This window comes from Strix uralensis, chromosome 1 (genome assembly GCF_047716275.1).
Source record: "Strix uralensis isolate ZFMK-TIS-50842 chromosome 1, bStrUra1, whole genome shotgun sequence".
NCBI lineage: Eukaryota > Metazoa > Chordata > Aves > Strigiformes > Strigidae > Strix > Strix uralensis.
This window is the reverse complement of record NC_133972.1, coordinates 35805672-35827907: the sequence shown is the minus strand read 5'-3', so window position 1 is coordinate 35827907 and position 22236 is coordinate 35805672. Positions and strand designations below refer to the sequence as shown.

The 22236-nt window shown below is 39.2% G+C and overlaps 1 protein-coding gene across 1 annotated transcript in view; it reads left to right on the top strand.

Moving 5' to 3' along the window:
* Window positions 1–22236, top strand: part of STK31 (serine/threonine kinase 31) — a 42872-nt gene that overhangs the window by 19775 nt on the left and 861 nt on the right. The window contains exons 12-23 of the mRNA XM_074870382.1: window positions 4802–4981; window positions 7468–7584; window positions 8663–8782; window positions 9279–9410; window positions 10414–10515; window positions 11497–11577; window positions 11927–12052; window positions 12726–12851; window positions 13091–13177; window positions 13977–14126; window positions 15870–15995; window positions 17953–18021. Coding sequence (XP_074726483.1) covers window positions 4802–4981; window positions 7468–7584; window positions 8663–8782; window positions 9279–9410; window positions 10414–10515; window positions 11497–11577; window positions 11927–12052; window positions 12726–12851; window positions 13091–13177; window positions 13977–14126; window positions 15870–15995; window positions 17953–18021 — 1416 coding nt within the window. The remainder of the gene's footprint in view (window positions 1–4801; window positions 4982–7467; window positions 7585–8662; window positions 8783–9278; window positions 9411–10413; window positions 10516–11496; window positions 11578–11926; window positions 12053–12725; window positions 12852–13090; window positions 13178–13976; window positions 14127–15869; window positions 15996–17952; window positions 18022–22236) is intronic.

The following is a 22236-nucleotide window of genomic DNA, read 5'->3' as shown; positions in this document are numbered from 1 at the left end:
CAGGATTCTTTCCTTGAGGACAGCCTGATGGAATGCATGCAGATACTATTCTGGTGTAACTAGTACTATTATATCCAGCATCACACCTCGTTTACAAAAATGAAACTGCTACTGAGCACTTTTCTCAGTTCTGTTACCCACTTTTGGCTGCTGTTTAATGGGCTGATTGTTTTTTTTTTTTTTTCTCCCGCCTTCAGACTGTTGTTTTGAACCTGGCTTCTCCCTTACTGTGCCGTTTTCTATCCATGTGTATTAAAATCCAGCTGTTCAGAAAAGAATGTGAGAAAAATCTGTTGTGCACTTGAATGATTTAAATAGCCTCCATAAATTTAGCACAAACCTCCTTCTTGTATTAGCTTATAGACAAGCGTATTTGTGCAAAGCTCGTGTTGCCTGGTGCAGTTGGAAATTGATGTTTTAAATGATTGATTGTACTGAATATACTGTTCATTGTAGTAGCTATTGCTTTGAAAGTGGTTTTATAATTTTTCTAAAGTACTGTTTGGCAGTATTTGTTTGGTTTTCTGGGTTTTTTTGTCACTGTATGTAGTTAGTTACAATGTCAGGAAATTTTTATGCTTTTGGCCCCAATCTGAACTTTTGCTGTGCTGTATCTGTAGAGCTGGGGCCTGGCTGTGGCATCATCATGTGTAGTTCTATAAAACTGGTCAAGCTCGCTTCCTCACCTCTGCAGTATCTGCAGTCCTCAGCAAGGGGAGGGCATTGCTGCTACGTTCTGGCCTGTGGTGGTAGCGTCAGCCTGTTCTACTTCAAGTTATATTTGGTTGCTCATACGACCTCTGTGTTTCAAGTGCCTGAAAGGCTCCTGACAGGTGACTTTAAGTTCTGTCATACTGCTTTTTCCATAGCATTGGCTGTTGAGTCTGAACAGATGCAAAGATGAAAACCTCTCTTGAGAGGAGAGAGGTGTTCTGGTGTTGTACTTCATTTTCATGACCTAGGTGTTTTTTGGAAAGGTCTGTGATATTTAACTCATATTTTGGGATCTGAGGAAAAAAAAAAAGTGAAACGCTGTATATAAGCAACTATCAGCAGCCTTTCTCAGGGTTTTTTCAGTCACCTTGTTGGGAATGATGTGGGTAAGTAACATGATGGATTTTTGAAAGCTCAAGTATGCTATTTATTACAAAAGCACAGGTTCCTACTGTCAAATGAAGGGCAAAAATGATACCAACAGGATTGCAGTATGTAAGCCAGAGGTTGGCATGTGTTGCCCGGGGGTGGCAATCCTAATGAGAACATTTACACTGCTCCTGGGAGCGTATCTGAAATGCTTGTACACCAGTATATACACAGTATGAGAGGCAAACAGGATGAACTGGAAGTGTTGGTAGCCCCCAGAGCTATGGTATCATTGGTATTAGTGAGACTTGGTAGAATGAGTTCTGTGCTGGGAGTGCTGGAATGGAGGGCTACAGGCTGTTCAGGGGGGTTAGACCAGGCAGGCGGGGTGGAGGTGTCACACTATACGTAAGGGAGAGGTTTGATTGCACAGTGCTTACGGTTTGTGGTGATGTGGTTGAGAGCTTCTGGGTAAGGGTTAGGGGGATGGAAAACAAAGGAGGTGTTGGAGTGGGTGTCTACTACCGATCACCTAGCCAGGATGTAAGCACTGATGAGTTATTCTATAGGCAATTAGGAGAAATTTCTGGATTGGTAGCCCTTGTCCTTATGGGAGATTTCAACTTCCCAGACATCAACTGGGAATATACTGCTGTGATGAGCAGGTCTTGGAAATTATTGAAGTTTGTAGGTGATAACATCTTGTCACAGGTACTCAGTGAGCCAGCTAGGAAAGATGCCCTCTTAGACTTGCTGTTTGTGAATAGAGAAGGACTTGTGGGGGATGTGATGGTAGGTGGCTGTCCTGGCCACGGTGATCATGAAATGGTTGTGTTTAAAATTTTCAGTGTAATGAGAAGAAAGGACAGCAGAGTTGCTACCCTGGACTTCAGGAGAGCAAACTTTAAGCTATTCAGGGAGCTAATCAGCAGAGTACCCTGGGAATCTGCTATTGAGGGCTTAGTCCATGAGTGTTAGTCAGTTTTTAAGAACAACCTTTTAGAAGCACAGGAGCAGGCGATTCCACTGCGTCCTAAGTTGAGCAAGCAGGGCAGAAGACCAGCTTGGATGAACAGGGAACTCTTCCTGGAGCTCAGGAAGAAAAACACTTTTTTATGATCTCTGGAAGCAAGGTCAGGCTTCACAAAGAAGAGTACAGAGCTGTGGTTCATTTATGCAGGGAGAACACAAAAGGCCAAAGCTCACTTAAAGTTGGAACTGGTCAGGGTTGTTTCAGACTTTCCATTTGTGGACACTGAAACTGTAAGGGACCAGCTGTATCAGCTGGATGTTCCCAAGTCCGTGGGACCTGATGGGATTCATCCCAGAGCGCTGGAGGAGGTAGCGGATGTTATGGCAGGACCCTTCTTGATCATCTGCCAAAGGTCTTGTGAGTGTGGGGAGGTCCTTGCTGACTGGAAGCTGGCCAGTGTTACTCCAATCTATAAAAAGGGTGTGAGGGAACTACAGCGTAACTACAGCCCTGTTAGTCTAACTTCAGTTTCTGGAAAAATCATGGAGATTATACTGGGTACCATTGAAAGGCATTTAAAGAATAATGCAATCAGGCACAGTCAACATGGATTCACAAAAGGAAGGTCCTGTTTAATTTGATATCCTTCTATAATAGGGTCATCTACCTAGTGGATGAAAGGAAGGTGGTGGATGTAATTTTTCTGAATTCTAGCAAGGCTTTTGATACTGTCCCTCACAATATCCTTCTGGACGAGTCCAGCTGTTGGATGAGCAGGTTGATGGTGTACTGGGTGAAGAACTGGCTGAAGGGCAGAGCTCAAAGGGTTGTTGCAAATGAGTGGCAGCAGCAGTGCTCCACAGGGTTTAATTCTAGAGCCAGTTCTGTTCAGTATATTTCTTAATGATCTGGAATGCAGGAGTTTGGTGCACCCATTAGCAAGTTTGCTGTTGACTCTTGAGGGACAGAAGGCCTTGCAGAGGGATCTAGATTGGTGCATTGGGCTATGATTAATGGGAGGAAATTTATCAAGTCAGAATGCTGGATCCTGCACCTAGGATGGAGTAACACCAGACAGAAGTATAGATTGGGAGAGGAGTGGCTGTAGAGCAGCCCTTCAGAAGGGGACCCGAGGTGCTGGCTGACAGCAAGCTCAACATGAGTCAGCAGTGCCCTGGCAGCCAGGAGGGCAAACCCCATCCTGGGGTGCATCAAGCAGCATAACCAGCCAGTCAAAAGAGGTGATTATCCCACTGTATTCAGTGTTGGTGTGGCCTCAGCATGAGTACTGTGTGCAGTTCTGGGGCCCACAATTTAAGAAGTATGTGAAGGTCCTTGAATGTGTCCGGAGGATGGCAACAAAGCTGGTGACAGGGCTGGAAGGAGTGTCCTATGAGGAGTGGCTGAGGACTCTGGGTTTGTCTAGTTTGGAGTAAAGGAGGCTGAGGGGCGACCTCACTGCTCTCTACAGCTTCCTGAGGAGGGGAAGTGAAGAGGGAGGTGCTGAACTCTTCTCCCTGGAATCCAGTGATCAGATGCATGGGAATGGTTCAAAGCTGTACCAGGGAAGGTTTAGACTGGCCATCAGGAAGCATTTCTGTACTGAGAGGGTGGTTGAACACTGGAACAGGCTTCCTAGAGGGTCAGTTGATGCCCCAGGCCTTTCAGAGTTTGAGGCATTTGGACAATGCCCTTAATAACATGTTTTAACTTTTGGTGAGCTCTGAACTGGTCAGGCAGTTGGGCTCATATGATCGTTGTAGGTCCCTTTCAACTGAAATAGTCTAGTCTATTCTAAATCCCACTGTTTAGGGAGAATTTTCTCTTTCAAACTACAGCAAATTGCCTGCAAAGACCAATGTATTGCTCAAGTATGTTTCAGCATGTGACTTTCCACCCAGGTGCAAGGAAGGCAGCTTTCTGTCAGGACATTGTCTCCACTGGTAACTGATAGATTCTTCCCTGGCCCTGCTTGTTTCTCAGGTCATTTGACAGACTGCCCTTTGTTTAAAAGTGATTTCTGTTTGCCCTGAGCTTTAGCCTCAATGCCTTTCCCTTACGTGTAGTGTTTAAGTTTTTTCTCCAAAACAAGTCAAAAGGAGGTGGACCCTTTGCTTCATATACTTGTGGAATAATTGGCTTTTAGATGAAAATACAAGTTTGCAGGCTGTAAAACTTGTTTGAAAGGGCCTTCAGGTGTCAGACACATAGGTAGTTGTTGTTTCATCTAGGAATCAGCGTGCATCACAAGAGATTTGACTTCTGAAGGGAGGGATCAGTCCAGAAGCATTTCTTGTGTGTCTGGCTGCTCACCTTGTTTCTTAGTACAAGTTCACTTTGTTTTCTGAATTTGAGCAGTTCTATGAGGAGCATTATAAATTGAACCCCATTTCGTTCTTTGTCCTGATGAATATGACTTTAAAGTCCAATCCTAGGGAACAAGAAACTAGAATACAAATGACTTCTTATCAGCTGTTAAGCTTTTTGTGGTGTCTCTTCTTTCCATGTTTTCTGATTTCTGTGTGAGATCCTTTTCTGCATTGTGTTTTCTGGTAGCCATACTGCAACTAGATCTGAGAGGAAAGTGGAATATAAAATATACTTCACTGGATATAGAAGGAGACTTTTGTAGTAGAAATAATTTTATGCTAACAGGTAGTGCCAACTTCTGTGTTAAATGTTTTTTATAGCTAGTATACTGTCACAAATTTATTCTGGTTTTTGTTTGATTCACTTGATGCACAGGAACTGTCTGCTTCTCTGGAGACTCTGTATGGTCAAGTTTCTGAAGCAGATGACTCCAAGGAGGCATTTCAACAGTTCTTTAACTGCAAGAGTGCTAAAATGAAGAAATTGATTAGTGTCAGAAATGATACGGAGACAGCTCTGCAAATTCTCGCTGACTGGTTCAACGGTATCTTAAAGGTAAGGCAAACAGTCTTTTTCTGTTGGTGTAAAAGATGAAATATGACACTGTCTAACTGAGCTTGTGAGGAGTAGGCATTAGTAGGGACAACTACCTATGGCAGCAGGGAGATTTTACCTATGAGCAGTGGCACTAAATGACAGTGGCTCAATACAGAGGGAGAGGTAATGTGTTGCAGAACAGAGTGTGATTTACCTTTATTCTTAGTGTACCTTTGCAGTGAGCTAGGGCTTACGCTTTCTGATGAAAGGGCATCTTCTGTATAAAGATCAGTACTTACGCAAGTATAACTTTTGTATTCGTGTGCCCTATCTGTTCATTGTGTGACTGAAAGGCTTTAATTCTTTCAAGTGGCCTTTGGATAGAAAGACTTCAGATTTTAAAATGTTCTAGTTCATAAATGCTGCTGAAAGGGGTGATCAAAGATCACTGCAAAGAAGCTGCCAATCTGACTTCACGTGATCTAGGTACAGGTTGCAGACAAATACATAATAGATTTTCTTTTTCCTCATTGAAATACTGAGTGTGAAGAATTTATGCGAATAAGTTGTCCCCTTCTATTTGCATGTCCTGCAGTATTTTTTGGAATACTACTCTGATGCTGTGTCTCTTCAGTCGTGAGTTGAGTGCATGTTACTTGTCTTAAAAGGAGATGGATGGTGGAAGTGGCTTACCATCCATTGAGCTCTGCTTGTAAAGAAAGTGTAAAGTAGGGAGGTAACTTTGTGGCTTTCCTGTCTCTGTGCTTAACATCTATGTTCTCTCTCAGTCTGGGACTCTTAATCTTCCTGGGAAGACTGCGAGCTGCTCTCCATTCATTCCTGCAGGCACAGCTTCCTTGATCTCCTTGTTGCACTTGGGTATAAATGTTCTCAGTTTGTCTCAGCGTAACCTTCCTGCCCATGTGAATTGTACATAATCCACAAGGGTCGTGCCCTTTCATAGTGAATAGTTTTTCTGCCCTTGCATTTCATTGTACCCAGCACATTTACTGTGTCCAGACACTGTTATGAGTAACTGTTCCTTGACCTGATGATAAATGCTGTTCAGCAGCAGTGTAGGCTTGTGCATGTCATGTGCAGTGTAATGTTAATGAATATAATTACTTGCAGATGTTTATAATCATGTCAGTTATTAGAGAGAGTGAACAAACCTGCAGGTGGGTTTCTGTGATTGCTGGGTGCAATACAGGTGTGAAAGTAAGTAAAGGTTGTTAGTGTGATGATGAACTTGGGTTTACCTGTTTCAAATCTGAACTTTTCCACAAACAGCTCAGAGACACAGGAAATGTACAGACTTTTGGCATGGGTTGGTAAAGCACTGGTAGGTAGACCAAGGAAGGAATTTTCATTTACCTGTCTTAATAATTTCAGCTTTTGATATTCAATTATTCTGTTGCAGTTTAACTTCTAGCTCCTTTTCCAAAAAAGTGTGAACAGTCATGTAGAGGAAATGCTTCTTTGAAGTGTTTCCCCTCCCTGTATTTTAAATAGATACTCCTTTCCTCTTTCTGAATCCAAATTAATCTCATGTAGCAGCGGTCAGAATCTACAATATGAAATGGGTCAATGACAGACAAGGAAGTTTTCGGAGACTGGATGGCTCCTTTCCAGTCTGCAACTCCAGGCTTTGGGGAGCAACATACTGTTTGAACTTGCACTGTTGAAGTTTTTATTTCCTTTAAGGTTAAGGCAATAAAATATTTTCACAATTTTTAGTGGAATACACGTGCTTGATAGGTAAATGAACAAGATGGAGTTTGCAGGTTTCTATTATGACTGTGTATCTTGCATGTTAAATACAGGACCATATTTTCATTTTAGTTCTGGCTGCCAGTGTAATATCTTTTCTGGAGATATGAGTAACAAAACTGCTGAAAACAACATTCAGTGTAATTATAATATCATCTTACTGATTTTTCTATGGCACCTTCTGTATCTTGAAGCTAAAGTTATTTCTGACTTCTATGAAAACACATAGGGTTTCCTGGTGAAATCTTTAACCTTATTTCACACTTGATAAACTGTGAAATAGATCCCAAGATGTGTCTTTATCTCAGGTAGTACTATATAGGAATGGAAAGCCTGCTCGATAGTGAAACTGCCATCTTGTGTATCACTGATGGACAGCACGCATGTTGATTTTTGACATGAAACTCAATAGGAGAAGGATTGGGATTCTTCTACTGTTTCATTTTTGGCAAAAATCAAAATGAGACTAGGACAATAAAACCTGATCAAGGCAAGAATCGACTTTCTTTGTGCCTGGTAGACTAACTCTGTTAGTTCTAGAAGTCATTATATCACTCAAGTGTGAGGCAGTTAAAAGTGAGATCTGACACAAATCCTGACTAGGTTTCCAGTAGTGCTAACTCTTTGTATTTCTTGCTTGTTTTTCATGTCTGCTTGCTAACTTCTTATTTTCAATTTCAAGGCTGGTTTTTTTGTTGTTTGTTTTTTTTTTTTTTTTTTTAATCTCTTTGAAGTGTTTTGACCTGATGTCAGAAGCATCTTCAAATGTGGCGGCAGTGGTTGGCAGTGCGGATGAAATTCTCAAAAAGGTTAAGTTGGCTATTTGTGAAGAACTGAATACTGACTTAAATGTAAGTTCTAATCATGCCTGCTGTGTCATGACTTCTGTATATTTTATACATCTTTGATTTCAGTTTAAAGCTTTTCTTAATGTATCGGATGAGTTTATTTGCTACAAGGCAGCATCTTTTTTTGTGGCAATGTGATAGAAACTCACTCAGGCTGCTCCCCAGAGAGAAGAGAATGTGGCAGCAAACAGCTTTGGGTTACAGGAACTTAGCCATACATACAGCTTAGTTAATTCATGCATACAGCTCAGCTAAGAAACTGGGGAAACTCATTCTTCCCTTTCTATGTGCAGAGAAGCTTTCTTTGAATTGTACTGAGTTTTGGTATTTGTGTTGAAAACACACATGATGAAAAGTAAGTTTCTGTTTAAAATAATGGGATTACTTCTCTGGGTGAATGTGTATGGATAAATATTATATTTTTTTTCCAGTCCTATGAGATGAATGGTTTTTAACTGCTTTCATTTTGCATGGGACAAGTGTTCTTGCCTTACTGATAATAATTTTCTATGCTTCTGTTAGTCTTTTTCCTAGTTACTTACCTTTTCTGATAAGCATTTCCTCTGTTTTCTTTTGCTAACTCTGAGATACTTCCATTGTCTCTGCAATGAGAGTCCCTACTGGGCCAGAGAACAGCCACGTCAGCAAAAGCTGAACTTGTCCTTTGACGTAGCATCATACTAACAGCAAACCATTAGTTTAGTCTGCTTGTGACTGCTTTCTGTGATAGGACCAGTGACTCTCACTTAAAAGAATGGTTGCATGCTTTAATATTTCATATCTATTTAACTGTGCTATCCTAAAAAAAACTTCTGTCACAGCATGTGGAGTAAGAAATGGGACTTCTGCATGGAAGTACCAATCAGTTTTAGTCTATTGAAACTATTGGATGAACTCTTAGACTTGCTAACTTCCCTTTTAGAATCTCTTTCAGAAGAGAGAGAAAAATCTGGTAACTGATTTTTTTTTTTTTCCATTAACAATGGAATTTCTCAGTAAAGGTTTTACATCTTAAATGTTGGTGTGTATGAATGAAGAACGACTCTCATTCTTTAATTTCCCTCTGTGTAATTAAATCCAGGAGCATGATGAAGCAGAGAAGGGAATAATTATGAGCGCTTACAATCAAGTTATATATAAAGTTCATCAGGAGCAAAATATGATCACTGTCATACAGAACAGATACTTGGCCAGCGTTGAGGTGAGTTTATGCCTTATTTCTGTCATACTAATCTATACTAGTAACCATTTCTGACATAATTTATTTTTGAAAGATGTCCTCTTATCTCTTTATAAGGAAATTCTAGAAGTACGTTGGTGATGAGAGATTGGTTGGGTTAAACCTTAACAATTGCGATTGTGCATTACCTCAGCCAATGCTTCATTTCATTTAAATACAAAGAGTTTTTTAAAAAATAAAGCAGTGGAAGCTGGAATCTCTGGATTCATTACAAATCAGTACAATGTAATTTAAGGGGATTGAGCTTTAAGTAGAATTTTGGTTTTCCAGAAGGTTGTTAATGTAATTAAAATGAAACACAATAAAAACTGTCTTCTGCAGGGAAGGGCCCTGAAAAGCTGAATTCAGGTAGGCTTCAGGCAGTTTCTCTAATGCATTGGACTAAAGCGTATTAAATAGAATGCTTGAACACTTTCTGATTTTTTTTTTTAATTTTTTTTTTAAATTTTCCTCCTAGTTCAAAAAACTTGCTGAGGAATGGCTGAATAGAAAACCCGATATTAAAAACTTATTATCAATTAAGGAAACTGTGAAGAGCTTAAAGTCCCAGTTAAGGCGGAAGCTGTTTGAAAAGAACAACTTTGAGGAAGTATGAAAATGTTACAGTGTTGGTGGCTTTGTCTGTTGTTTTTTAAATTGGTTTGGAAACTTTAATTTTGTCTATTCCATGTAAGTGGTAATTATATAGAACAGTTTGTGTTTTCTGGCCTGAATTTTGCCTTTAACTGTGGAAGTTTTACAGGCCCCTGAGACGAAGCCTGAATGGCTTAAAAAGGGGGTAAAAAAAAAAGGTCAGTACATAGCCACTTTTCAGTCCCCAGTCATGGCACTGTGCTTTTAACTAAGTCCCTGTGGTGACGGTTGAATAGTTTTGTCCATATCTCTTTACTGTGCTGGTTGTATGATTACTTCTAAGTTTTTACTTTGTTGACAATGCGTGTACCTCCACTTTGATGACAGAAGTCAGTGTCTGTTCTAGTTTTCAGGGTTCTCCACTACCCTTCAGAGAAGTCCAAAGAATGTAAATATTACCCCTGCTTCAGTGCTGTTTGTTTGATTGCACATTAATTATTCTGGTCATGCTTAAGGGAAAAAAAGAACCTGCATCTGTCTCTCTGTAAGCATTGTAAAGGGGCAGTAAGCTTCCAGGAGGGATTTAAAATGAGACATGCTAATGAAACCCATTGAGAAAAGGATTCTTGAATAATGAGGTGACATGAGGAAAATGCCTGCTTATGGGAGAAAAAAGTGAATGAATTATGGAACCTGGCATTGCTGGCAGATGAATGATGTTGCTGTTATTATATGTGATCAGGTAATTAAAAAAAAAAAGAGCTCTTTGACTTAAGAAACAAGTAGGCAGATGACTAGAATATTTGGTGTGTCACATAAATAAAGAGAACAACTTTCTCAGAGATTAGGTTTTAAGAGAATCTCTTGGGTTTCCAGGAAGGAGGCTGAGTAAAATACGCATCTGAGAATATGTTCAACTCCAGAACTGTGATATGGAAGCTGTTTTTTAATCCTGATATAGTTACTGTATGGTATGGTAGCAGAATGAGAATTATACACTAACTTTGTTATTCCTAAAGCAGTCTGATTGCAGTGAGTTTGAAATGAAAAGAATAAAAGAGGAAATTGCTGATCTGCAAAATAGGGTTCTTCAGGAAATATCCAACGAACAAGAAGAATATGTAAGTATTAAACTACTTAGGCAACTAAAACAAACCTGTATGAAGCACATCAGCATTTCAATTGCTTTAATGTGCGCTCTGGGTAAAACAAAAAATGTGATTTTTATGTTGTTGAATGTTAATATGGCTCTTTTTTTGGTGAAACCTATGGGAGAAGGCATGGAGGCTGATCACTTTTATCTCTGTTTGAACATAGTTTCTTAAACCTTTCCCCCCTTCCCTACTACATAAGGGGGTGAGGTGAGAAAAAAACATGAGCTGTAGTTCTCAACCCAGAAGAGCTACAGGTAAAATTGTAAGCTCAGTTGCTGAAGAAAGACTGTATTTCTTGCAAGAAGGGGAACATTTCCTTATGACTAGGTTAAAACAGGCTTTTAACCTGAAGTGAAGGAGATCACCCTTTCTCTAAGTCCTTTATACGGAGGGAAGAATTGGAAACCATTGCCTTGTGAGCGAGTAGAAGGGCACCAGAATTTGTGGTGGTGATATATCTATCTCTGCAGATATAACATTTGTGTGTAATAGTTACCTCGCAGCATTACAGCTGTGTGAGGTCTGGAGATGCATGAGATGCTGGCCTGGTCTGTGTTACTACTTGATTTCTGCCTTTCCCCACTTACCCGTAATGAAGCTGTTTTCCTTTGCTTAGGCCTAGTAAAGTCTCTTCTAGAAAAGATGAAATGTTTTCTGTGATAGTGCATGAGCTGTTTGGGGCCTTAAGACTATCCACCTTCAAGAGATTTCAAAAATCTGTCTGTATTGTACTGCTGTATTCTTGTTGTGTGTTGGGTTTTTTCTTTTTTTTTTTTTTTTTTTAAAAAAGCAAATGGCAGTGTTACTTCGAATAATGTTGTTGAAGGAGGTACAGTCATGGTCAATGTACATTTGAATGTCCTGGGTATACATTGCAAATGTCAGTGGATGTTTATATATGTCAGAAACTAGTGACCTGAAGCTGTGGGCCTTGTTTCCTTCATTTAGGAGAAGCTTACGTATTTGGTACAGAAATGGTTGCCTGAGTTACCACTTCTTTATCCAGAATTAGGAATTCTAAACTATATGGTAAGCAGAGATTGTTTGAATGCACTGTCAGTTATTATTTTGGACACTATCAAGGCTCTGCACCAGCAATGTTCTGCACAGTCTCTGTTCATTTGGGGGACATACACCCTGAACATTGATGTGGTCTTCCTCCTTCTCCCCTTCTTCTGGGAGATGTTCAAGGAATGCATTTCATTAGCTGCCTCATCATGGCCAGCCTCTTGGTAATAGATGCTTTTTAATATGTCCCAGCTGGTTTTGTGCTTTGCTAAGTTGATTGAGGAAGAGGAGAGGTAGTCAAAGCCTCTGAATCTTACCTGCTGTTAAATGCCACGTGCTTACCCTGGTTCTGTGTGTGCATGTGCTTCAGAGTTCCGGTGGACTTCTGACATGCAGCCTGGAGCGAGACCTCTTGGATGCTGAGCCTATGAAGGAACTGAGCATGAAGCGACCTTTAGCGTGTTTAGAAATTCAGGGCCAGAAGGTTCTTTTAAAGGTAATGTTGGTGCTGGCTTTCACTTAGCACTGCAGGTGAGGCCTTGGCTTATTAGCATGCTGGTTCTGAATGAACTCTGCTGTTCCTTTCATATCCCTGTATTTAACAGCCCTTTTCTGATGGGAGAGTTTTTTGTCAGGGCCTGTAGAACATGAAGCGTTGTTTTCCTTCTGAATTGCTTCCAGATTTTTTTTTAACTTCTTTTGAGGACTGTTGTAGTGAACAGTGCTTCCCCTCTACTGTCGGTTCTTTCTGGTACCTGATGGATGTTTTATGCTGTTCCTTACTCCTGTCTCTTTGGAGAGGCTGGTTTGTCTTCCTGATGATTTCACTGAGATATTTCAGGAACTGCTGCTTTTTGCTTGCTCTGCTTTTCTACCAGTCTGCAATTGGGCGGCCAGGGGATTTAGTATTACGGGAGGCATAGTTGTAAATACTCTTCTTGCTTTTGACTTGTTTCATTTAAATCTCAGATTAGAGACATGCTCCCTGTTTTGTTGGTACAGACTTTCTAAGAGTTAATAAGAAAATATGGGAACAGTCTGTGACCATTAGAATTAAGAGAAAGTTATTTGATGGCACCTAACAATATGCATTTCTTTAAAAACAAAACAAGTTCAGTAAGGTTACAGGCATTAGGAGTAATGGCTGGGGTCTCTATTTTGTTTTTAAGGGCTACTCTGTATGTGTAAGCTCAGAAGCCAGAGTGATAGAAGGAGTTACCAAGTATCACAGAGCTTGGAATCAACAGAAGGAGAAATCTGGACTGTTGCAAGTGTTGTTCCTTCTTTTCTCCAAGGCAAGATTCAAATTGATGATCTTGATTTCTGGTTTAAGCTGAAAGACTTACAGTTGGACCTTAAAGCTTTAACATATTTCAAGTTGGAGCATTGAATCGGAAAAATATTTCCTTTCTGAGTAAAACTTAGTAAACATAATGAATTGATGTATTGCACTAGTGCATGTTAAACTTCCCAGTATTCCTGATATTTGAAACAATTATCCTTTTTTTTATTTTGGTTTTTTTTGTTGTTGAAGTCTGATCCTTTGGTATATATAATGGTCCCATACTACCCAGGAGCAAGTCTGGGAGCTTTACACGCTGATGCACCTTTAACTTTAGAAGTAAGTATAACAACTTAGACTATCAACATTTTATTTTGTATGTTTGTGAACTGAACTCTTACTGTTTTGCTGTATCTTTTGGTGCTGATGCTGTTCCACCAGTGTATTTCCTTTGGTGGCTGACAGTGACTGACAAAGTTGCACAGGATAGCTTGACTGGCATTCTTAGCATCTGGTCAGGGAGTAGTTTATAACTTCCTAAAAGAGATTTTGCTTGGATACACTTTTTTTTAATTGAAATTAATGCCTCAGCTGTATTTCTAGTACATCTTAAAAGTACTGGAGTTGAACATGTAGATGTTCAGAGACAGGCATTCTGTATTGAAGTTTTAGAGCATGCTGTGTGTGTAAATTTCCCCCCCTCCTTTTCCTTTCCCTCTTCCCCACACAGTGTAGGCAGTTTGGGTAGTCATCCCTTCTCAAAGAAGCAGTAGCTGGAAGTCTTTTCTCTAGTTCTGTTTGCTGACTTGGACCTACTTGTAAAAGTCCAAGTTACATGTGGAGTGGTTCTGTGGTGGTGTGGGGTTTTTTTTTTTTGGTTTTCCCCCCATATTTTTTCATGTTAGTGATATGTTAATCAGTGACTGTGTTGTTTTTTTTTTTTCTGCCTGGCTGTGCAAGTCATAATAATCTTACTGGGAATTAATCCATACTTCATAAAACGAAATTGGCATGAACTTTTAATGTGTACAAACCTTAAAAAAAAAAAAAGTTTTAGTTCTGGATAGAAACTTACTTGATACTGTGCTTTGTTTTTTCCATGTCAATCTTTAAATAAACATACAAATTAAATCATTAGGAGGCATTAAAAGTGATGAAAGGAGTGGCGCAAGGTCTACAAACGTTGCATGGAGCTAATATAGTGCATGGATCTTTGCATGAAAATAATGTTTTTGCTGTGAATCGAAAACGAGGAGTCCTCGGAGACTTTGATTTCACAAAATCAGAGGTAAAAAAAACATCCTTTAGTGACCTTTTTAGTCAGAATTACGTATCAAAACAGACAACTGTGCGATTTAAAAGGTTTATTGATAAACATTGTGCTTTGCAGTGAGACTCCTGTTTCATATTTTGGATAGGGTTGGGCAGTTTGAGTCTTGTTGAAGTTCTTGTAAACTTAATCTAATCTTGGAGGGGAAAAAAAGAATTACTGAGTGTGGGCTCTGGTTAAGCAAACCAGTGGAACAAAAAAGAGAAGCTGCAGTAGTTGTTTGTTGGCTGTCTGTCTTGTGTATTTAATGGTAATCAGCATCATCAGAGGTGAGAGTCAGAACTCATGTTTGAAGAAGGGCTGGTCAAGCTCATATAAAGTCTTTGCCTTTCTGTTTCATAGGTAATGAGGTTTCTAGTTTGTGTTTTAATCTGTTGTGGTATTTGGTAAATTAACAGGATTTTACATGTTGCCTACATATACCTGTATTTATATGTACTTCTGATCTAGTCCTCAGTTTCTGTAGTAAAGACTTTCATAGTTGTTCCTGGGGAAAATCTAATATTCTTTAAGAACACAAGCTATTTTCTTGCTATTCACTGTTTACATAGCAAAGTCTCCAATAATGGTATCTGCTGTAGTCACCTTTTTGACTTTCTAAACTCAAGTTGTTTGAGCTAAACCGTTTTTGTGCTAGAGGTCTGCTTCATGCTTATTTAATTTTAAAAATATTAATATATATTATAATATGTCATATTAATATAATAAACCTATAGACATTAATTTTCATTGAGAACCCTTATTTCTGCTTTGAAAATGCATTATCTGTTAATCTCATGAAGAGTGTCAAACGTTTGGACAGCAAAGTGTGCTTCCCTTGAAATAAATTTCAGTTTTTCAACAGAGAGATGCTTTAAAAATTTTTGACAGCTGAATTTTCTGAAAGGTAATATTCAGTACAGGTGGTGTCATTGTGTAAATTGCAAGAGCTGAGGAAGACTGTCTCTCTGTTTATTCCTCCCTGCAGGTATGGGCTGTGCTGAAATGGGCAGCTCATGTGTGATAGAGCAGGAAAGTTCCACCAGTGGTTCACAGCCTGGATCCAGTTTGTGCCTTTGCTATAGGGGTATCAGTACTGCTCAGTGCTTGTACTTTTTGCATGATCACAAATGCATGAGTGGAGCTGGTAACTGATGTGTTACCAAGTACTCTTGGCAGTCTGGAGACTAGTCTTCTTCAGTCTGGCTATAGCTGGCGCTGGCTGCTGTCATGGAAGAGGATAGAAACTCGGGGTCTAGCTTTTATTTTGACAGTAGACAGTCCTAAAATATGCTGGAAACCAGGAGGGAGGAAGCAACTAGTTTCAGGTAAAGACCAGAAAGGCAGAGAAGAAAAAATAGGAAAGCTGACAGAACTGAACTTAAGAGCTCAAGTTCTTTAAAATAGTGCTAAATGTCTTTTAATATTTATAATTTTTTTTTTCTACTTTGAGAAGTTTTTCAATTTGTATTCTGTACCACCTTATGAGCTTAAATAGTTCTACCATGGAATAGAACCTGCCATCCCTATTCTTCTGTTACTGTTACAGATGATAGATGTGTGATGTTATCTCTTTTTTCCTTTACGCACCACTTTTTTGTGATCACTAAAGGAGGATTTTACATTTCAGTCTGGGTCAGCACAGAACTCTATGGTAAAGTTGTCTGACGCATGTGCTGTTGGTCTTGCTTGAAATCACGGGTACAGTTTTTCTCCCCATAGAAAGAACGTGCTGCTGCAAACACTATGGTTGTCGGTACCCTGAGCTTAGTGCCTCCTGAACTGAAAATGGGACAGCCAGCTTCTCCAGCCTCTGACATGTTTGCTTACGGCTGCCTTCTGTTTTGGGTATGTTATGGCTTGTGGGAGAGTTTCTAGTAATACTATGGAACTGTAGCAGGTTTATAAAGAGCAATAAATGTTATCTCCAACTTCTGCTTTGAACTATTTTGGCTAAATAAGCATTCATATTTTCAACTGAGAGGTAAGTCTGGAACGAATGGGAGTTACCATTATGGGCAGAAGACAGTGCATTTTTTCTGTAAAATATACAATGTAATTTGTATTGTAATGTGATCAAAAATTATGCTTTTGTTCTTCATGCTGTGGATTGTCAGTTCTTACAGCACTTCCTATTCATTCCTTGTGAGCTTTTTTTCTTCTTTTTTTGTGACCTTGCCCCTGAGGAATTAGCCAAATCAAGAGAGGGAAGATGAAGGCAAGGATGGGACTGTCATATGTTTTCTTGCTGGCAGCAGTGCTTAGATGGGTGTTTTGTTTCTTAGTGTGTGTTATGCTGGGGAGGAGAAAGCAATCTCCTTTCCTGTGTTTGGTGGTATGTTGCACAGTGTCTCTTCCATCTTTTTATCTTCTGGCACTGTATTGCTGCCTCCACAAATCAGGGTGTCAGTGCCGTGTGTTCTGAATGGGAAAACTTGAAATCTCCCAGACATGAAAAGCCACAGGCTGCCCAGCAAGTGCTGATGTTCCCAGGCAGTGATTTCGCATGAGCGCTTGATATATGGGAACTGGTTCACTGAGTACTGGTTGGAGCTCCAGGTACATGGGGGTCTTCCTGGGAAACACTGGCAGTTCCATCAGTTGCACAGTGATGGCTTCAGTAATCCCTTCTGTGCTGTAGCATTTTAGAAACGCTTCTTAACAGAGATGTAAACTGCAAGTTGATAGGTAGCTGCTGACAGTTACCGGTGCTTAGAAGATGAGGCTAGTTCATATAAAAGTCATTCTTCATTATGTTTATTCCCAATTTAGGAAGCAGTTGCTTCAAATCAAGTAATTTTTCTACTGAAATAGATGAACTAAAGTGTAGCTTAATATCATACATCCTTATAGTTTATTAATGTGGTGTGGTTCAGTTAGAACACTTCCAGTACCACTGTCCAGATCTTCATCTGTTCTAGAAAAAAGGTTTTTACAAGCAGAAGTGAGTGTAAAACAAAAAAACAAACAAACAAAAGTAAAAAAGCCCAAAAAGCAAAGGCAGTTTTACTAATGGCTGGGATGCAACAAGATCGGCATTCTTCTGAAACTTCATCCAAGTTTGCCAGCTGAATTTCAGATTAATCCGTGTGTAACTAATCTCCATCTTGGACTTGGTGTTGTATTGATCATTTGATGGAAAATTTTAGCTCAAGTGTTAGTATTGTGTTCAACAGTTGCCAGTTTCATGTTGGGCAGCTGAAATTGTGTTCTTCCTCATTAAACAACAGTGCCACTTCTAAAATTGAGACAGTGGTTTTCCAAGTTCTCTGCTGCTCTGTGTCACAAGAACCCAGCATTGACTAAACACGTTTCCTTTTGCTGTCTCTGTTCATAGAGGCATTTTCAGATGAACCTGCAGGCAGGGTTTTGAAAAATGCTGTACTTGGGCATGGTTCTAGGCAATAGTAAAAACTGGAGAAATTTTACTTTTTACGGGTACAGGGTTCACATTTGTCTGTTAAGAGTGCACTTGCCCCTCAGCATTTCTTAAAGAGGATTATGTAATTAAAGGTACAGCTTGGGCATGGACCTTGAGTCATATTTTTAAAAGTCTATTTCTTTTGACCTCAAAGTTTCTTCTGATACTAACTTTTTTCCCATTGCTTCTGTGTAAGGGGAACTTGAGCCCCTTGCATGTTTTACCCTACTGTGAAATTGAGGAAAAAAGCATTTCCCTGCCATTTTCCTATAACAATCCATTTTCACTTGAAACCTGGAATTTCCTTGACTGATGTTTGGCTTTGTTAAACTAAAGGGAAAAAAACCCACCAGTGTTATGCATTATGTATGTTTTCATTTACAGCTTTGTGTTCAAAACCAGGAGTTTGGCATAAAAGAAGATGGAACACCTGAGGTCGATGTGGTTGTCATGGTATGTTAGTTGTCAGATGGGGAAGATTAGAGTGCTCTTGTTTAGAGGTGTTAATTAATTTATTTTTTTAAAAGTCAAACATTGCATTGTAAGCGCTGGGTTGATAAAATGATCTTAATTGACTGTTTAGATAATTCTGAATAGCATGCACAAAGAAAATGATGTTTGAGAAGGTAGAAAAAAACCCGAGTTTTAATATTTAACTCCAGTCTTAGGAGGAGCAACTTCTTCACAGATAATCATTAATTGAATGACACCCAAGTTATAGACTTGGGGAATAAGTCGTTGAGATTCAGCCTCAAAGGAGGTATTTGAATTAGGAACCTGTCTCTTCTGAAGTCAGGGAAGTTGACTTTGTTCATCTGTCTTCCTACATAATCATTGTATGGTGCTTGAGTGTTAATAAAACAGCCACATTCCATTTTAATCTCTTAAATGCAGTTGTAAAAGTGTATTTGTACCCTTTATTCTTTGGTTTGGGTCTTTTGGGTGTGAGATGTAAACTTTCTTATGCCTCTGAAACAAATACACAGATATAAGTGGACCCTCCATGATAGGAGTTTGTATTGCTGCTTTCATTGTTTCTCCTCGCAACTGTTGTTCTCTGTGTGCTGTATGTCAGCAACTGTTGTCACCTTGAACTCTATTTTCAGTCCCTTTTTTTGAAGCTTATCCTTTCCCAGTGTCTCAGTGACTCCTTAAGAATAAGTAGACCTGTGTGCCTTCCTGTTTCCCAACTAAAGTCTCCAGCTTTGAAGTCAATCCTTTGTTAACTTATGTATCTCTTGGATGTTAATCATAAGCAGATAATTTTATGGCCGCCTCTCTATATGCCTTAGTTACCTGAGTGTTTGTCTTTCCTTGGGTTTATTTTCTTGTGTAACTCTTTCCCATAAGCCTTCAGCCTTTTGGCCAGGAGTTAAGTCCTTTCTTTGTGCCTGCTTTCAACCTCTTCTAACTTTGCTACAGGTGATTCCTTTTTCTCCTTACAAAAGTTGGAATAAGACATGCCACCATATATAGTTTAAAGAAATTCACTGGGCGGTTTATGGACCTTTTTCAAATCCTTAGATTTCCCAGGCTACTTTCTACTTCATACTTTTTGCTGTACTTCTGCCTGTCTAGTTACTGCTGACTGCTCTATTCTTGTCCTGTGTCCCTCCCATCTCCCTTGAGTGGATTGCCCTTGTATTTTTTAATCTGTATGGACTACTTCTCATATCAGGTTTATTCTGTTGATCTTACTTTAAGTGAGAGCTTACTGCTTTATCTAGATTTGAGAAGGCCATGAAACTCCTTAAGTCAAGCCCTATACTGTTATTAAAAAAACTGCAAGCAGGTGACTCTCTTTAACTTTTAAGCAGTCTTAGGTTATGGGTAGAATTTTCAAAGGAATATATGGAAGAGTTAGAGGTTAATTCCTGTACTTTCCAAAAAAGTAGAAAAATACATTAAATAGAAAAGTAGAAAACAAAGCAGTGGAGTTACTGTTGGTCAGATGAATTTGGTTTGTTTTGTCAAGGGAAAAAGAAACCTGAAGAATAAATCCCTCTTTATTGGTTATACGTGTGTATTAATGATTTGCCTGCTTAGCAGAAATAACTGTTAAAGCATGGGGCTAAATTACTAGAGTTATATTTATTATGAGCTTAGTGTATCCTGTTTACTGTGCTTAGGTTAAGAAACTCTTGATACAGTACTAGACTAACACAGCTGTAGTGGTTCTGGTGTCCAGCCAGGGTAGCTTGTGGGTCACTGCATGACACAGCACTGTAAATAATCTTGTTTTATTAGACGACTTATCCTCTACAGTATGTCTTTTAATAACTGTATTTCAGCAGTGTTGTCCAGTGATGAAAGCATTAGTGATAAAGCACAGGACTGTCTACCAAATCCCTCTGCAAAATTATTTCCCGTGTGACCCTACCATGGAAAATAAAAAAAAAATAAAACATGCAGCATTTGAGCAGGGAGGTGATCCTGTAAATAGTGTTTCTTCTCATCATTATAGCTGCTTGGCTTCTTACTAAAAATTAAATGAATCTCATGAAACAAACAGCATTATAGGAAAGAAGATCCAGTACTTCATGATTCACCATTAGGGCTAACTGGGGGGTTTTAAATGTGTTCCACAAAACTTGTACAGAAGAGTCGGCCCAGTGCGTCATTCAAGATTATGCATAATAATCTTGAGATACTGAAAAACCCAAGTTTTCTCTCATGCATAAGGGAAACTTAATTGTTCAAGGAATTAGAAAAGATTTCTTGGGGCATTAAAAATTAGAGTTGGTTCACTTCTGTTTTACATAAAATTTCTGCTGTGATAATGCTTTACAAATAAGGTCTGATGTATGCAAGTCAAAGTTTAAATGGCCAGTTTCAGGGTATTGTACTTTTGTGTTCTTCTGTGGCAGATATCTTTTGAAGTGCAAACAGCTGCCTTTATTTCAAGGACAATTAATGAATTTAGCCATTATTGTTCCTAGCAGGGATTCATTAATTTTACAGCTTTTAATAAGAGCAAAAATTTAATAATTTTTCCCTGATGAAAAGAACCAGCATTTGATTTTTGACCTTGTCAGGTGACACAATGCTAATCAATATATCATTCTTGGCAGTTTTCAAAGATTCATTCTGGATGCATGTGCGTGCACATGCACCAGCCACCAAAATCTTCTGGAAAGCAATCTGTGCTGCCTGCAGTGCACAGGAACACACATGAGGGTTTTACTAAGAAATGTAATATTAAAAAAATTTCTTTCAGCTGTTTCTTGGGGAATCTTTTAGACCTCTGGCTGTTAATCCTTGTCCCAGTTCTTGAGGAAAATCTATTTTGCTTTTAAGTGCTTTATCTATAATCAGCTTACTCAGAATTAATCTCCATGCCCATCTGCAGGCTCTTGACTGGCTGGTAATTTCCCTTCCATCTCAGTCTCATGCCCAAAGGAATTGCATACTTGCAACTAGTAAAATTTTTGTTGTCTTCGGCAAATGTAAAATTGCCACAGAAAAATAACGTTAAGCTTTAAAATGGGGATATTAATGTTGGGTATCTGTTGAGGAAAAGCAAAGTTTAGAGACAAGCTCTTGTAGCCATTCATTTTGCCATGCCAGGCTTCAGTGTGTTTCAGCATCCAGTTTTACATATTTACTTTTTTTAAAAAATAAAAATAAGAGCAAGCACAGTGGAATGGAGTAGACACGATGAAATGTTGTCCTACAGCAGTATTCCTTGTGAAATCAATTTTCAGTTTCTTTAGTGCAAAAAGCTGGTGAGAAGGGGATATTTGTTGATGACAGACATTTGATAATATCATGAAATGCAAATACACAAGTACAAAGCTTATCAAGCTCTTTAAATGCTCAGACTTTCTTCACTTTTTGCAGAGGAAGTGTGTAGTCATGTTTCACTCCTGTATTTCATTGCACATGTTTGGATCTTCTTAACTAGAGATTTTCCTTTAAGCATTTTAAATGTTTTATAAACATTTAACAATCTCTTATGCCTGTAAGAGCAACAGTTTTCAGATCTCATCTTTTCACCTAGCTTTCAGATTGGGGAGTGGCTAATTCTCCAGAGTCACTCTGATAATTAGTGGAAGACTTGGAAATTGTCTGCTTGTTTCTGTCTTCCAGTTTTTGACTACTTATGTGCATTTCTTTGCATCACAGTGATTCTTCAGTCTAGGTGAAATGGGGATAGGTGAGAGGTGTAGAGATATCTTGTGCTTTGCTGTTTTATTGACCCTGGTCAGACGTGTTGCTGTGTCGGGAGACTGTGAACAAGCCAGACTCCTTATGGAAGGATTTTGGTCCCGTTGAGTTTTGGTAATCTGCATCTTGAGATCAGTCTTTGAGATTGTCTTTCTTGCAGTCCCCTTGTCCAAATCCACTGTGTGCTCTTCCTCCCTCAACAGGTGATGTTTATGCATAAGTGTAGCAGCTGTGGTTTTATGTTTTGTGTATGGAGTCTAGCACTGTTAATGTGCTAAGTATTTAGGTATGTAATCCCTTCTGATAAATCCAAAGAGCCTAAGCATAAGTGACGGGTTAATAGCAAAATAGCTGCTGTTGATTTAGGGCCCATTACTTTAGTTTGTTTTCTTTTCATGTGCTCTTGTAGAGAGATAAAGCAATATGATAGAACTTAAAAGATGAAGTTGTAGAAGGTGAATGGCACCTGGTCTTTCTACTGAGAAGGAACAGAACAGCTTC